The 15,810-nt window shown below is 57.1% G+C and overlaps 3 protein-coding genes across 6 annotated transcripts in view; all 3 read right to left on the reverse strand.

Annotated features, from left to right (window-relative positions):
• Window positions 1-1,194: 1,194 nt before the first annotated feature.
• Window positions 1,195-10,255, reverse strand: MYCBPAP (MYCBP associated protein). The gene is made up of 19 exons (XM_032448327.1): window positions 10,180-10,255; window positions 9,965-10,098; window positions 9,231-9,390; window positions 9,037-9,140; window positions 8,393-8,564; window positions 7,974-8,089; window positions 7,541-7,691; window positions 7,204-7,319; window positions 6,709-6,809; window positions 6,411-6,522; window positions 5,907-6,096; window positions 5,234-5,421; window positions 4,656-4,802; window positions 4,256-4,474; window positions 3,389-3,510; window positions 2,557-2,672; window positions 2,183-2,313; window positions 1,864-2,043; window positions 1,195-1,365 (listed from the first exon to the last, which is right to left on the reverse strand). The coding sequence occupies exons 1-19, from the start codon at window positions 10,253-10,255 to the stop codon at window positions 1,288-1,290; spliced, it is 2,613 nt and encodes an 870-aa protein (XP_032304218.1). The 3' UTR covers window positions 1,195-1,287.
• Window positions 9,990-12,687, reverse strand: RSAD1 (radical S-adenosyl methionine domain containing 1). 3 transcript variants are annotated; one of them, XM_032448217.1, is made up of 10 exons: window positions 12,457-12,687; window positions 12,160-12,293; window positions 11,883-12,087; window positions 11,422-11,787; window positions 11,286-11,349; window positions 11,043-11,190; window positions 10,914-10,968; window positions 10,746-10,849; window positions 10,474-10,605; window positions 9,990-10,074 (listed from the first exon to the last, which is right to left on the reverse strand). In XM_032448217.1, the coding sequence occupies exons 1-9, from the start codon at window positions 12,682-12,684 to the stop codon at window positions 10,482-10,484; spliced, it is 1,428 nt and encodes a 475-aa protein (XP_032304108.1). In that variant the 5' UTR covers window positions 12,685-12,687; the 3' UTR covers window positions 9,990-10,074; window positions 10,474-10,481. The 3 variants fall into 3 exon arrangements, with proteins under 3 accessions (XP_032304108.1, XP_032304109.1, XP_015735697.2); XM_032448218.1 differs by having other exon boundaries at window positions 11,883-12,293; window positions 12,535-12,687; XM_015880211.2 differs by having other exon boundaries at window positions 11,883-12,293.
• A 1,950-nt stretch (window positions 12,688-14,637) lies between these two features.
• The window catches only part of ACSF2 (acyl-CoA synthetase family member 2), a 31,654-nt gene continuing 30,481 nt past the window's right edge, over window positions 14,638-15,810 (reverse strand). For both annotated transcript variants that reach the window (XM_015880214.1, XM_032448216.1), the window contains exons 14-16: window positions 15,588-15,698; window positions 15,330-15,398; window positions 14,638-15,253 (exon numbers count right to left, since the gene is read on the reverse strand). In XM_015880214.1, the coding sequence (XP_015735700.1) occupies window positions 15,203-15,253; window positions 15,330-15,398; window positions 15,588-15,698 (231 nt within the window). In that variant the 3' untranslated portion in view covers window positions 14,638-15,202. The remainder of the gene's footprint in view (window positions 15,254-15,329; window positions 15,399-15,587; window positions 15,699-15,810) is intronic.

The raw sequence follows: 15,810 nt of genomic DNA on the forward strand, positions 1-15,810 counted from the left end.
CCGTGGGAGAAGAGAGAGCGATGCACGACGTGCTGCCCTGCTATGCCAAGGAAGCTCCCCGCTGTCTGTTCATTGACAAGCTTTGCAGAGTTCAGAGGTGGAGATGGGCCTGGTTTCTCCAGGCTGGACTGGAAGTGGGGGTCCTGGGATGGGCTTTCCCATCGTTTAGGGTGAGACCACCCAATACAAGCACTGTGAGACAACCACGTCATCTCTGTGCATCCTCTGTTCGTGCAGCATCTCTCCTGACTCAAAAGCAGGTGGCTGGAGCTGTGTGAGCTGGTAACAACCTCCAGGAGGGCAGGAGCTGCTGTCAGACCCGTGGGACACATCCCAACTTCAGGCCTTTTTCCCCCCTCTCATTCTCAAACTGTTGCTGAATTCCTCATTGCAGTAATGCTGAGCAGAGACTTTCCCTACGTGGTTCAGTGCCTGTTAAGCCAGAAGGGGCTCCTTCCCTCCGCAGAAGCCAAAGTGCTTCTCCTCAGCCCGTAAGGTCTCAGAACACAAAGGGCTGCACGCAGCACAGCCAGGCTGCATTCAGCACAGCACTGCCAATAGCAGCTCCTCCAGAGATGTGAGTTAAAAGGGGAAACAAAAGGAAAGCACCTCAGCAGAGGGAAGAGTTCTGCTCTCAGTGAGGCTCAGACACACGGCAGCAGGTTCCCAAAGTAACCCTGCACCTGCCTGGGGCACACAAGCCTGGTGTAACCACACAGCGATGCGCAGAATCTGGAACAGTCACGCTTAGCACGGATACGCATCTGCTGTCTAAGAACCTCAAAGGTATCATGAACCTAAATTAATAATCTGCACTGATGTCATTTCATCACGGAGCCAAAGCCTCCCTGCGGAATGTCGTCTGGCTGCTCCAGCAGGAAAACAGCACAACAGCAGCACGCGGCCATGGGACACACACAGCTCTGCCTTGGAAACATGCACAGCCCCGGCTGTAGGGAGCTGTGTGCCCAGCGAACGCTCCAGCCCAGCTGTGATGCACGAGGAAGCTCATTCAGAATGAGGTGACACACGTGTAGGCTGGTAGAGGCAGGAAGGGCGGCTCCATCACAGCCCCAGCCCTGCTCTCTGTACCTGGAGCACAAATTTCCTCATTTCAATTCGACTGATGAGTCCTGGAAGTGAGTAAGAACTGACTCCGAATCAGGCACGGATACATTAACTGGATAGCAGGAGACAGCAAGATCATCCACCTGCCTTTGTGCAAGCGTGGCTATTTCTTTATTTATTGAGACTATTTCTACTTACAAACAGCTTCACTCTCCCACTTTAAAGCACAGCGTTTTGTTCTAGTTCTTCTAATAAGGAAACCATCTGGCTCACCATTGAGTCCAGCAGCCCATAAACCTGCAGCAAAAGTTAACAGAAGATGCACGCGATGAAAATGAGTGATGAAATCCTGATGACAAGATGGGCAGAACAGAGATGGCTTTAACACAGGAGTGCAGCAGCCCGTGGGCACACAAGCAACCACAGAGAAGTGGTGCCTGCTCACAGATCCCAGCTCCAGTAATAGCTTTCCTGGCTATGAAGTGTGTTTAACATTGTCTGAGATACAATTAATTCTGCTGCTCCCTCAAGAGTCCCTAAGTGTGCAAAAGCCATCCCAGATAGAACTCCCGCATGCGGCGATGCCATGGCTGCCTTTATGTTAATGGGTTGCAGCCTGCAATCGAGGCCGCCTCACCTCGCACGTCACACTTACCTCACTACAGAACTACAGACACACAGTTACCTGCTTTTCAGCTTAACAGAACACTGCACCTCTCCAGCTCCGCCTCAGGGTCAGTTCAGAAGCAAAGAACAGAAACCAGAAATGAAGGTACAAACTTTGGCTGGACTCACTTCAACATAAAGTTTCTCCTGGTACAGAGCCCATATGATGGGATCTATCTGCTCCTGAGGAAGTGTGACAGGATCCGGAGCTGCAGCTTCTATGGGCTGTGCTATCTCCTTCTCTAACGAGCCGCGAGATTTCAGCCTCTTCTTCTCTTTTGCTTTTGACTTCCTGCTGGTTGGGTGCTCCTGCTCAGGGGCAGAGTTGGAAACAAGAAGTGACAGATCTGAGAGCACCTTTCAGACTGCACAGCACACATCACGGCCTCACAGGTACCACGCTGTCTCCAAAACACGATGCTGTTTTCCACAGCATCCCAACACAAACCTCCTTCTCTTTTCCAGCAGTCTTCGTTCTTTTTTTGTCCTCTTTATCCTTGCCACCAACTGATGGTTTCTCTTCTTTTTTCCCAATTGTTTTGTCTCCTTCTGTTCTTTCCATAGGTTGCTTTTCTTCCCCTGAGAATGAATTCCAGTTACCGAAAAGCAACACTTATATCCAGAAAGACACCCCGGTGCACCCAGACAACATAACCGCAGTATTTTTCTGCTGTGTTTTTATCTGCTGTGCTCTCTGGTGTGATTTCACATAAAAGCTTTGTGGGGAACTGACCGAGCTGCCATCCCAGCTGAAACTCAGTGAGTTTTTTGGCTTGCCAACGATGCCCAGAATCCTCCCGCTGTGCTGCAGCCACCGCTCACCTCCTCCCTCTGGAAGATCATCCCCGCTGGTGTCCTTCTCAGGAAATCCAAGCTGGGACCTCAACCGCAGGGAGTGACCCACCAGCCCATCCACCGCCTCACGCCACAGCTGGAGACTGAGAAGAGCATCAGAAACAGAAGGGAGACAGCACAGCATGTGGGTGTTTTAGGGCGCAAAGGGGAACTGTGTTCTACCCCCTGCCCAGGCCTGAAGGCACCTTACAGCCAGGGGCTGCCCTGTCCAACTACACCAACGGCACCTGACATCGAGACACGGCATTACTTCCCTTGGCTTGGAGCCTCCTGAGGTCTCCATGCTTCGTAAATCAATGGACTCACACAGACCCATAAATACTAGTGTGAAATTAGGCCTCCTGCTCTACTACACAACACGTGGTAAATCAGCCCTGAGCCGCGCTCTGCTCAGGAGGAATCTGCCTCCTTCTAATTTAGAAGCAACCGGCAGCTGTTAATATGGCACAGTCTGCACAACAGCGCAGAATGGAGACGCTGTGTGAGGGGGAATAAAGTTCCCTGGTAAAAGGGTACAGAAAATTGCCCAGATTTCATAAACGTATCCTAGAATAATCTTGCCAGAAATAACCCCGCATACTCCCCAAAATTACATGAATATTCTAATCTTATCTCCAGAAAGAAATGGCATTTGGATTAGATAGCTGCTACAATTAGCCTCTAAGAAAGCAGGGCACAAAAAAAGACTTCTAGACTTCCCATAATTACACACACTCTGAATCACAACACTGCAATAGAGCTTGCTAAGCTGCTGATCACAGGAGATATTTGCAAGCTCTATCCTGCAGAGGCAGCTCACCAGGTTTGATACAGAAGGTCTGACTGAATTGGCCTCTGCTCAGCACAAAGCTCCAGCACCGCCTTGTTGAGCTGGCACAGCGCTGCTTCTCGCTGCTCCTCCTGAGGGATGGACTTCAGAGCCTGGTATGAGAGAAAAGCTTCTCAGTGCTCCTTCCTGCCCTCTGCACCCCGAATTCACCGCAGCTCTTCCTGGATGCCAGTGTGAAACCAACTGGGACCAGGAATTCCACCCCCAGACACAGCCTGAGATTTGGCCAATGCACACAGGTGAGATGTGCTGCCCTGATCTCCCAGTTAGATCCACCCATAGTCAATCCCTCTGCAACTGGGAGACAGGGCTGCAGCAGGTCAGGCCTCCTGACAGCAGAGAAGCAGCTGAGAAGTTTCCAAGAGAGCAATGCAGAAAAAGTGCTGACAGAACCCCAACCACTCCTGCTTTAATCTGGGGAGGTCTGTACTCTACCCACAGCCCCTCAGTGCTCTGGTGAGCAGCAGGACTCTCCACATAGAAGAGCCCTTGGGGAAGCCACAGGAGGCTGTGGGGTCCCGCCTGCGTCCCCGTTCAGCTCTGGGATGACAGGAAGCTAATAGGGTAAGAGCTTAAAGTATCACTGCATTGTCTGGATCTCTTTTCTTCTGCACACAGCAGCCCTCATGGTCTCCCTCGGGTATTTCTTTACCAGAGCACTGAGGGTGCGGTCAGCAGAGCTGGAGTGCTTCTCTAACACACACCATCCATCACCCCTAACTCGGAGATGGCTGGAAGCAGAGCTCTGGGTGGGCTCACACTGGGGTACAACAGACTGTAAGGGAAATGGAACCATCACCGGGCTGTCCCTGTGCTGGAGGGACCCGCAGTGAGCACCTGCTGCAAGTCCTCGACTGAGAAGTTCCACCCTGAGGCGCTGGGTTCCTCCTCCTCCACATTTGCCACTTGACTCGGAGTCACTTCGATTGTGCTCTTCCAGCCGTCCACAGCACCCTCCTGGTCTGAGGGCACCTCCTCCCCGCAGGCTGATGGAGCAGCCACGTGCTGTCTCCATAGGTCACGCAGCTGCTCCACCACTCGATGCTGATAATGCAACTGATAACAAAGAAAAGGTAAATAGCAAAATGAGTTACGTCTGTCCGCTACAGACATAACTGTTCCAGCTCTTGTGGCAGGTGGTGGGAGCCTCCGAGCGCCCCATGGGCACAGCCCCACTGCTTTCCTTTCCTTGCTGTTTCAGCGGTGCAGCCACTGAACCACACAGCTCACAGCTCACCTTGGGATTCTTCCTGTGGAATAACTCTTCGTCTGTGACATACACCCCCACGGGAGATGGGCTGCGCTCCGGGGTCCGAATTTGGACAAGAAGGTCCTTCAGAGTCTCTTCTACAATCACAGCACCCTCCCGAGCAGCCAGGTCAGCCTGCAGCACAATCACACCCACGCTGCTAAGCACACGTGTTAATGCAGGATTACAAGGATAACAGCAAACCCCGCTCAACTAAGCAGCGTCATTTTCACCTTATTACCTCCTACCACGCAGTGTGATACACACAGCTATTCCCACTAACCAATGGAGTTCACTACAAATAGGAAATTCATTTTTAGAGGAGCCACTGCATCCAGTTCAGCAGCACAACCACATCTTTGTTAACAAGATGGCAACGTGCTGCAGGATTCTTCCATTTTATTTAGCAAACCTGCTTAAGCACATTCAGAAGTTTAGAAAATCAAATCTCACTCTCAGCCTTAATTGCACAGCAATAAAAATACCACGTCCTCCACTCCCTCCCTTGTCCTCTGTTTGCATATTAAGTTCAAAGCTCACATTTACCCAGTTACACGCCCGGTTACCTCCAGTTTTTCTCTGAGGTCAGCCAATTTATCCTCACACACAGCAATTCCCCACAGGGTGACCTGCAGCAGAGCTCCTCCTAAGAGCAGAGGATGCGTCCTGAGCTCCCAGGACTCACTGAAAATGCCGGTTCTCTCAGACTTGAAAAGGAAAAAAAACCTCCTGGTTTCTCCAGGCAGAATTACACCTGGAAGGAGAGAAAATGCATCGGTCTGTAAGAAACCACCTGGTTCACGTGGCCCTTTTCCAACCCCACTGAGTGTCCTCAGCTCTTCAGGAGACTCTCCTCAGCCTTCCTGGTAAGCACAGCCAGTCCAACCGTGTTTCTTCTTACAGATTTACCCCAGCCACCACATTACTGAGCTGCTATTTCTACCACTGCACACTTCCTTGACAGCAAACTCAGCACCTTCTGTGGTAGACGATGCCCAGTTTGTCATCAGAAAGTGATTCACGACTCAGTATTCCACCCATTTACATTCAGAGCAGGAACAACCTTCTTTCCTTACAGTCCCATGAAAGGGATCTGCCTCGCACACCTACTGCTGTGAGTCAGCCTGCCGAGAACCACCCATGGTTTGCTCTGCCTTGAGTCACAGCATCCCAGACAGCTCCTGGCTGTTTGCTCCATGCTCTGTGCACAGAGCTCTCAGAGATCAGCAGTTCTCGTACCTGGTCTGGCATCAAAGTAAAAACATCGCATCCGTGTCCTCGTGGTTCCTCTGGAAGGGATGTGCTGGGGAAGCCTCCTCCAGTCGTACCAGACAGCAGCCGTGCCGTCGTTGCTCACTGTCAGGAAGCTTTCAGCTTTCTCACCAACCACGGTCTCAAAAGTGATCCTGGCAGCGATGCCAACCTCATCCTACGAGGAAAAAGGACAAAGGTAACAATTTCAACTCCATCTTTCCAGAAACCAAACCACCACCAAGGGGCTGAACCCCGACTGGAGAACTGGCCCAAGGAAGCAGCCATTGTGCAGAGGGCTCCTGGGAATCCGAGCTCCACACCACAAAGCAACCATTTCTGGTTCCAAAACTCTCAGGAGCAAACATGGGACACTGGATTGTTCAGAACAAATCCCCCATTCTCCATCCTGAGCGTGACACTCATTGTACAGCTGTGACTTGGGAACTCAAACAAGCTCAGTTCAACTAAACAATAAGAACACACAATTACCCTGCAAGAAGCGATGCGGTCGATCCAACGTGCAGGCTGCCCACAGAAGTCTAAGGATGGACCCAGCGCTGTCTCTGGAACCTCTCTGCAATTGTCCCTTAAGGAGTCACTGCTAAAAAAATGACAGTGTTTCTGTGGAGTGAAACTCATTTCCAGCGGTGACTTTAGTATCAGAACACACCTTTTACTGCGCCCTTCGGAGACTCCTCTCTGCTCTGATCAGAACAGCTCAGGAGATCCCCCCATTCCAATGGTGTGTACCCAAAATTCTTTACTACCACCATCAAACAAAACTTACAAGGTCTCAGACTCTTCAGAAGCAATGGAAAATGGAACAGACAGTGCTGAGACAGACGTGAGCGGCCGCCCTTTGCCAACCACCTCCAGGCCATCCAGATCCTGCACACACACAGAAGCACCAACTCTTAACTGCCCTTTTTATATGGAAAATAAGACAATTGAGTGAAGTTCAGCTGTCTCACTCCTGCAGCAGCTTCCAGACACATCCAACCAATGTGAGAGAGAGCGAGGAACTGCTCGGAGCCCCTCAACAACCCTGGGATGGGAAAACTGCCTTCAGAGCTTGGAGGGCAGCCCAAGAGTCACAGAAAGGACAGAAATCTCCTTCATGGCTGCGGCCCTTTGGAAATGGGGGAACCTCCAGGACAAGTACTGCAAAGCCTCACAGGATCCTGACGCTTTGCTGGATCCAGTCTGTAGCTATTCTGTGTTATCCTAAAGCACTTCACGAGAGGCATTGGATGCAAAGAACATTCTCACTCCTCAGACTTACTGGCTTATAAAAACCCAGCTCCTCTAGGATACATTTCAGTTCCTGCCGCCGCTGCTTCAGGAAAAGGCTCTTATCCCAGGTCAGACGGAACGGGATCCTCTCTGGAGGCTTCTCATCTGTTGGAGCACCCACACAGGAGCTCACCACCTACTTATTTCACTCAGCCCTGCACACAGCACCCAAGGTGTGCCGCAGCACTTACAGCACTGCAGTGCTCGTGCAGCAGCCCACACCAGCCCTGTGCTTACTGCAGGCCCAACCAAAGGCAACTGGGAAGCAGCCTCTGTACCACTGGGAGGGATCACCTCGTCCTGCTGCTCCCTGCACACTCCCTTACCTGTTTCCATCTTAACAGTGTGGGGCTTCCCCACGTGGGTGACAGGCTCAGGGCAGCCCCGTTCTGTCCGTGTCAGTGTCACCGTCAGACCCGTCAGCTCATCCCCAATGCGCTCAGGTTGGCTCCAGAACTCACTTCCTACTCGGTAGCCCTATGGAAAAACAATGCTCCAACCAGCACCCTCAGGGATGTGCAGCTGTTTGCCACTTCCACAGGGACTGGCAGCTGAAAAGAAGGTGGTACCTCGCTCTGCCCGTGCAAATGTTTTAGAAGACCATAAATAATCACCCCCTGCCCCATATCCCCCTCTCTGCATGGAAGGACTTTGGCAATGATCTGAGGACAGATCTGCGCGGCTCGTATTTGCAGCAGCAGCACCTCAGCTCCTTCACAAGAACGGAGCAGCCAGGAGGCAAAGGAAGGGGGCTCTCACCTTCCCAGGAAGCAGAGCAGCGAGATTACGGTCAATGAGGTCCCGTTCTTCCTGGATCTGTCTGTAACCCTCCACGATGCTCATCAGCAGCTCATTCTCTGGCTTCTGAAGAATTTCTATAAAGGAATATGAAAGGCACTGTGCTTCTCTGGGCAGATCCTTTACTATTTTCAATGTGTAAACCCCTTATACCACCCTCATCAAGCCCACTGTGTTTCCTGCAGCCAGAACCAGCAGCTCGCCCTGCAGGGCCACCACGGGCAGCAGCACCCACAGCACAGGGAGCCCAGGGAACTCAGGTCAGTGGCAGCAGCAGGACTAACCCAGGTTGGTTCTGGCCATTGCTGTGTGCTGTGCAGCCATCAAACAGCCTCATGTGCACCCAGAATCTCACAGAACAGGGTCCCTCATCCTCTCACCTCCCAGATTCCTCTCCTGCTTCTTCCTGATTGCCATATTGCGGTGCCAGTTCTGCAGAGCTTTGTGTTCTGATGTTGGGCTCTGACGAAACCTTCTCTTTGTCTCCCCTCCACGCTGCTCTTTTAACAATGCAGCAACACGTTGACGAGGAACCTGAATGAGATCCACCATCTGAAAAGAAACAGCAAAACTGACCTCCCAGTGCACACACTGCAGGTACAGCCAGAAACGGAGGATGGGAGCAGAGAGAATCCTTCAGGCTGCAGCACCTTCATGGACCACAGGGAGGTACAAAGATGGGGCACTAAGAACACACTCAGAAATGATGGATTGAGCCAAGTAACTGAACTCAGGCAGTGACGTTATTGCAGCCCCAGCTCTCCCAAAGACGCCTGATCCCATCAGCACAAACACAAGAGGAAGCTCCTGTCAGTCTTCCCTCCACACTCTGTGCCTGCACACAGGACCTCAAAACCCACTATGCAGTTTCTCTGCAGGCAAACCCTCCCCACAGAATGATGAGGAATGAACCCCAATCCTCAGGAATTAACCCCAATCCTCAGGCCTGATGTGTGTGTGACAGGTGCTGAAATCATCATCACACATCATCATTCACCCCTCAAAAAGCACTTTTATATTCAACCTGAGTGTTTCCTCTGGCCAAGGCTTCCATCTCCAGCTCCTGGAGACTTCCCAGCACGTGGTGAGGAAGAATTTCTTCACAGCCCGCATTGAACGGTGCCGGTCCTACAAAGACACCAGCCCCGGAGCAGCTCACTAAGCACATCTGGGCTCGTCACAGCCAAAAACCAAGGGCAGACTGAAGCTCAACCCTACCGGAGAAGCGCGGCGGCTCCCGGGCTGTCCTTGTGAAGGCCGGCCGTGCCACCAGGAGCTGCGCTGCCTTCCTGGCCAACCTGGGCTGGTGTTTCCGGACGAGGAATTTCCTCCTGACCAGGATCCTCCCGGCATCGCGGGGCGGGCGAGGAGCGTGGAGCTGCGGGCAACAACCACAGCACTAGGTACAAAGTGACCTCTGTGTTCCTTCTGACCCACCCGGACACACGGGGAGCCCCATCAGCTGGGGGAGAAACTGATCCCAGCACCCAATGTGAGCCTGCACCATGAACCTGCACCATGAACCTGCACCATGAACCTGCACCATGAACCTGCACCATGAGCCTTCCCAGCCGGGTGCAATGTGAGGCCGCTGCTTTGTCTTATGTGACTGCAGACACCGGGCAGTTCCCAGCCCGCTGCTCTGAGCCCACGTTACAACCGGGGCAGGGGAAGGAGCCGAAAGTTCCCCATAGTTTCCTGTGCTGCTCGATGCTGAACGCTGCCCTGCACAGTGCAAAGGGACGGGGCCAGCAGCGGCACAACACAGTGCAGTGCATCGCATTGCATTGCAGTACAGCACAGCACAGTGCATTGCATTACACTGCAGTCCATTGCATTGCATTACATTGCATTGCATTACATTGCATTGCATTACATTGCATTCCATTGCATTACATTGCATTGCATTGCAGTACATCGCAGCTCGGTGCCGTGTCCCGCCCCGCTCTCACTCTGTGCAGCTCCTCGTCCCGCACCGCCAGTTCTCGCACATCCCGGACCCGCAGCGGACACAGCGCGGGACGCGGCTCCTCGGGTTCGGGCCGGGCCGGCTCCGGCGGCTCTGAAACGCACAACGACGGGCCGGGTCAGCGCCGGGAGCAGCCGTGCACCGCCTGGGACGCGGCCCCGGGTTTAATGATGGAGGTGGTTCCGGTGGTTCCGGTACCGGACGGGGTTGGGGACGCGTTCCGGCCCTTCCCTCGCCCTTCCCTCCTGCGCGGCGTGCGGCCCGAGCCCGGCATCCCGCGGAACGGCGACACCGCAGCCATGGCAACGGGCGGCCACCACCGAGACGAGCGGACAGAGCGGCCCCAACGCCGCCGCTCTATGGTGCCACTCTACGGTGCTACTCTATGGTTCCGCCCCGCCCCGCTCCCGGCACAGACCCACGCGGGATGTCGATGCTGTGATGGAGCCGCTGTTGTTCCGCTCCATCCGCCCGCCCCGCATCGCCCCGCACCGCGCGGCTCATCCCGCGCTCCGTCCCCCGCCGTCCTGCTCCATCTGCTCCCAGCGGTGCCGCAGTTGCCGCAGCAGAGCGGGCAGCAGCGAGTCCAGCACGGGCAGCCCGGCAGGGGAACAGCGCAGAGACCTGGACGGGATGGGACGGGACGGGACGGGACAGCTCAGCATCATCACACGGCTCAGCATCACACAGCTCAGGCCCGTCCCGCATTGCTGCCCGCCCCGTGCCCGCATCGCTGCCCGCCCCGTGCCCGCCCCGCCGCTCACCGTCCGTCCAGCCGCACCCAGCCGTTCTCCTGCAGTTCTGCCGCTTCCCCCGACGCCCCGAACGCGGCGTCCAGGCTCAGCCGTGGGGAGAAAACCCCCCATCGCTGCGGGGATGGATGTTCAGCGGCGGCTCCTTATTGCGCTGCCCGCCGCTCACCCGCCGCTCACCTGATGCGTGACGCCCTCAGCCGTGCGCAGCCCCAGCGCCAGCAGCTCCTGCAGCCTGCGGGCACGGCGGGTGTAGGGACGGGGGAAGCACAAAGGACCCCCCACCCCCGGCCCCATCCCGATGCTCACTGCTCCAGCGGGCTCAGCGCTGCTCTCCGCCGGGTGCCGTGCCCGCAGCTCCGCACCTCCCGCATCCACGTGTCAGGGTGCGGTGTCTGTACACGTGCCTCCCGCACGCGGCCGCCCTCACCCCACGGCACGAAGCGGCCGTGAGCCCCTGCGAGGGAGCAGAGAACGGACGGTGCAGAGAGCGGACAGGGCGCAGGGCACACACAGCCCCGCATAGTTACCAATACCAGCCCCAGCACTTACCCGGCCCCACACCCACGTACTGCTCTGCCCGCCAGTAGGACACGTTGTGTGCGCTGTGGGCGCCCTGCAGGACAGCGGTGCGGTCAGTGAGGAGGGGCTGCGCCCGCGGTGGGGGCACCAGGCGGGGGCTCCTCACCTGCCGGGCAAAGTTGGACACCTCGTACTGGTGGAAGCCGGCGGCCGCCATCGCGGTGCGGGCGCTCAGGTACATGTCGGCCAGCAGCTCCTCGGGGGGCTCAGGCAGGACCCCCCGCCGCACATGAGCCTCCAGCTTCGTGCCCCGCTCCAGCGTCAGCTGGTACAGCGCCAGGTGGTGGTCGCACAGCCCCAGCGCCGCCTCCAGGCCGCGCTCCCAGCCCTGCAGGCTCTGCCCCGGGAGCCCGAAAATGAGATCGAGGGAGGTGCGGCCGGGGAACAGCTGCCGAGCCGCATCCACCGCCGCACGCGCCTCCGCCGCCGTGTGGTCCCGGCCCAGCAGCCGCAGCTCAGCATCGTCCAGTGACTGCGGACGGAGCGCGGTGACAGCGGGGCCGCGTGGGAACGGAGGGGTGGGATGGAACGGGATGGAACGGGATGGGATGGGGCGGCCGCGCTCACCTGGACGCCGAGGGACAGGCGGTTGATGCCGGCCGCCCTGAAGGCAGCGAGACGCGCCGGGTCAGCGGAGCTGGGATTGGCCTCCAGCGTCACCTCGGCTCCAGCCGGGAGATGAGCGACCGCCGCAGCCGCCTCCAGCACGGCCGCGATGGTGCGCGGGGCGGCCAGGCTGGGGGTGCCCCCGCCGAAGAACACGGAGCTGACGCTGCGGGGAGGGGGAGCTGCAGGCGGCTGCTGAAGGGCGCTGTGTCCCCACGGCCCCAATGCGGGAACCAACCTCCGCACGCGGCCGATGCGCAGCAGGGTTTGCGCCTCCCGCACCAGGCAGGCACGCACGGCCGCCTCGTCCACGGCCGGCACCACGTACTTGTTGAAGCTGCAGTACGCGCAGTGCTTGCGGCAGAACGGCCACTGCGGGCACAAGGCGGCCGTGGGCACGGGGCCGCCCCACCGAAGGGGCTCGGTCCGCACACACGGCGCGTGGAGCCCCCCGTGCCCACCGCCCGCCCCGCGGGGCGCTGCCCTTCACACCCACAGCCCCGATGCGCTCGTGGCAGCGACACCCCGCGTGTACCGGCTGTACCCGCAGTGCCACGAGTGGGACCCCCCGTGTCCGAGCCCCGCTCCCCGCGCACAAAGTCCCCGCGCTCACGTGCACGTAGAGTGACGCTGTGGCGGGTCCCGCCGGTTCGGGGCCGGGATCGGAGCGGGTCGGTCCCGCCCGCAGCCCCGCAGCGCGGCCCGGACCCGTCCCGCGTGGCCGCATCGCCCCGAGCCCCGCACGGACGCACCGCGCCGCCATCGCCCCGCGCAGCCGCATCGCACCGCGCAGCACGAGGTTCCGTTTTCCGGTGACCTCCAGGTTTGAACCGAGCGCGCAGTTACTGCGCGTTAATAACCGCAGCTGTCATTAATCTGTCATTAATCCGTCATTAATCTGTCATTAATCCGTCATTAATCCGTCATTAATCTGTCATTAATCCGTCATTAATCTGTCATTAATCTGTCATTAATCCGTCATTAATCTGTCATTAATTACACGTTCGTGCGGCGTCTGATGAGCGGCCGGAGCGACAGCGCGAGGGGAGCGCGGGGCAATGGGACACGAGGAGGAGGAGGAGGAGGGCGGGGGGAGCTCGGGGCCGGTCTGCGCCCCACGGAACTGAAACGAGACACCGCGTGGGGGCATCGAGCCGGACGGCGCTGACACCGCCGACATCTGACATCACTGACATCACTGACATCACCGACATCACCGACATCTGCCATCACCGACATCTGCCATCGCCGCCATCGCCGCCCGCAGCCCCGCTCCGCCCCCCGCCCCCTCGCTCCCACGGCTGCGAGAAGAAGCGGAACCGCCTCGTTCCCCCGCTCGTGGTTGCGCAAAGCCGGCGCCGAAGGAGCGGAGCGTCGTTTCTTAACGCGGGCTATTAATGGAGGTGGAGAAGTGGAAAATGCCCGTGACAAAACGGACGGGAAAACCGGCACCGCAGGTTCCCGTTTTCAGGCCGACGTCACCGTTTCCTGCCCCGGTCCCAGCGGGGTTTCCCGGCTGGAGGCGAGGCCTATAAGACACGGCCGGGATGGGCCGCAGCTGCACGGATCGTGTATGGGCTCGTTGAGCGCTGCGACGTGCAGAGCTGGGATGAGCATCCGCGCTGCTCCGGTGAGTGCACGGCGGGGTGCGGGCAGCGATCAGTGCTGGGAGGTGGGGAAGCTTTGGGATGGGGTACGGGCGGTGCTGAGCCCCGGGGGGCAGCGCTCAGCGCTCAGCTGTGTGTGCTCATGGTGCGGGGACACGGATGGGGCTGGGGGGATCCGCGTCCCTCCGTGCTGCTGTAACCGCCCCATGTGGGGCTGCTCTCTGCAGGCTGCCCGCACACACAGGGCAGGACTGAGCTCACCTTCACCTCCCAGCGGCCGAGCCCAGGGATCCCACACCCAGGTGAGTCCATGGGGCGCCCCTGGGCAGCTGGGGCGGGACGGAGGTTGGAGGTGCCGAGCAGGGAGGAGAGAAACTCCTCCCAGTGCAACCCAACCTGTTCTGTACCTGGGTTAATGCTGTGGGGGGCAAAGGAAGGAAATGAATCCTCCCTTGGATGTGAGGCCCAGAGACCCGCTGTGTCTCCAGAGCCTTCGACTGCAGTTGCTGCAGCCCAGGAGCTGGTTCCTCCTGTGTACAAGGCTCTTACACTGTGTTACATCTTTGTGCATCACATATCTCGGGGTGGGCAGAGGGCAGGGGAGGCCCTGTATGTTAAGCTGTGTGACGGCACTGTGGGCTCAGATCTGCACGGTGTGATGCTGATGATCTGCTGTTCTTGCAGGAAGCACCTACGAACATGGGTCACCTCAGCGAGAGGATCTGCTTCCATGGGTAGACCCCACGGTCCAGCTGGGAGAGCCACTGCAGTGACCTGACCTCACTGGCACGTCATCGCTCCCCCTTTGCACCCCTCAGCCATCACAGGACGAGGCTCAGCCGCTCCAGGAGGCGGAATGAGGTCGGGGAGAGTTGGCTGCACTGTGATCTGCAGCCCAGCTGGCGTGGGACACTCGACGCAGGGGGAAAGGAGCTCTGCTCTTCAACTCCTCGTCGCAGTGTTTCATGGTTGGGAGGCACCAAACTCCCGTAAAAGCGCTGTCCCGGGTTTGCTGTGCTGCACACTTGTCGTGGGACAGTAAGTTTGGTATTTCTGTACTGTGCTTACTGTCTGCCTTATCCAAAGCTACAGAAATAAACACCACTGAGTCTGTGCTGGTGAGGTTTATTGTGGGTCAGAAGGGCTGGGAACAGGGCGAACATCTCCATCCAGCCATGGGAGCGTCTTCCTACAGTCAGCCTTTCTGCCTCAAGCCTCTGCCCTTCATTTCAGGCTGATCAGCTCTCATTTTACTGGGCGATTTATGTGCCCTGTGAATCCCAGCAGCACCCAAACAAAACAGGCGTTCACCAGGCGAGGCTGCTGCAACTTCAGATATCAGTAGAATTAGGAAAAGTGCTACCAGCATCTGCTCAGGCCCAGAAAGTCCTCAGAAATGGCTGTAGCCAAGTTGCTCAAACAGAAACAAGGCTTTGCAACCTTCACCAAGTCTTAGTAACAGGACAAGGTTCCAGAAATAAGCATCTTGTCCTCTTGGCAAAGAAACAAACCTAACTGGAAGAAAGGCTCTGTTCTATAAGCATGACAGCACCATCAGTCTGAGGGCGAGGAGAGAAGCCCTCCACTGCTCGTCACAAGGCACAGGTGAAAAGGAGACGTAAGGCTGGATGCAGTGAGTCTGATTTATCCCTTGTCTTATTCTCCCTCCTGAGCTCAGAGCTGAAGGTGCTTCTCCATCTGCTCTCTCAACTTGTATTTCTGAACCTGAAATAAGGCAGAGGTGCAGAGGTTCAGACAGCACAGCAGGGCACGGCTGCTCACCTCCCGCAGCCCCTCTTACCTTGCCTGACACAGTGAGCGGGTACTGATTCACAAACACAATGTAGCGTGGGATCTTGAAATGGGAGATCTGGGGAGAGAAAGCCAACAGCTACAGCACCTGCTGGGAGCAGCGTGTGCAGCCTGTAACATCCACTGTGCCACAGCTAAACCGGGACCAGGCGAGCTGCATCACTGCATTGGCAGCCCCCAGCTGCTGCTGGCTGTGGGGGCCTGGCAGGGCACTGGGGCGCTGGGCACACAGGAGTGGAAGACACACCTTCCCTTTGCAGAAAGCTTTAATATCATCCGCTGCACAGCTCTGCCCAGCTCTCAGTCGGATGCAGGCACAGACCTCTTCTCCCATCAGTGAATCCTTCACTCCAACCACCTGGTGGGGACAGAAGGACACGTGAGCCTGGAGACATCCCCCTCCAGCATCTCGCTGTGCCTGCAGGGGGGAGCACAACCCCGACCCACTGCGGGGTGCACGAGGTGGGGCT

Source organism: Coturnix japonica, chromosome 18 (genome assembly GCF_001577835.2).
Source record: "Coturnix japonica isolate 7356 chromosome 18, Coturnix japonica 2.1, whole genome shotgun sequence".
Lineage (NCBI taxonomy): Eukaryota > Metazoa > Chordata > Aves > Galliformes > Phasianidae > Coturnix > Coturnix japonica.

Bases quoted from the DNA above. Each gene is read 5' to 3' on its own strand.
- MYCBPAP (XM_032448327.1), bottom strand. From the start codon at position 10,255: ATGCCGGGCTCGGGCCGCACGCCGCGCAGGAGGGAAGGGCGAGGGAAG. The intron at 4,803-5,233 runs GTAACCGGGCGT...ATTGTGCTGCAG, and splicing joins ACCTCAGAGAAAAACTGGAG to GCTGACCTGGCTGCTCGGGA. The intron at 1,366-1,863 runs GTGAGTCCAGCC...CTTTTGCTGCAG, and splicing joins AGGAGAAACTTTATGTTGAA to GTTTATGGGCTGCTGGACTC.
- RSAD1 (XM_015880211.2), bottom strand. From the start codon at position 12,684: ATGGCGGCGCGGTGCGTCCGTGCGGGGCTCGGGGCGATGCGGCCACGC. The intron at 11,788-11,882 runs GTGAGCGCGGCC...CTCCGTCCGCAG, and splicing joins GCCTGTCCCTCGGCGTCCAG to TCACTGGACGATGCTGAGCT. The intron at 11,191-11,285 runs GTAAGTGCTGGG...GCTCCCTCGCAG, and splicing joins GTACGTGGGTGTGGGGCCGG to GGGCTCACGGCCGCTTCGTG.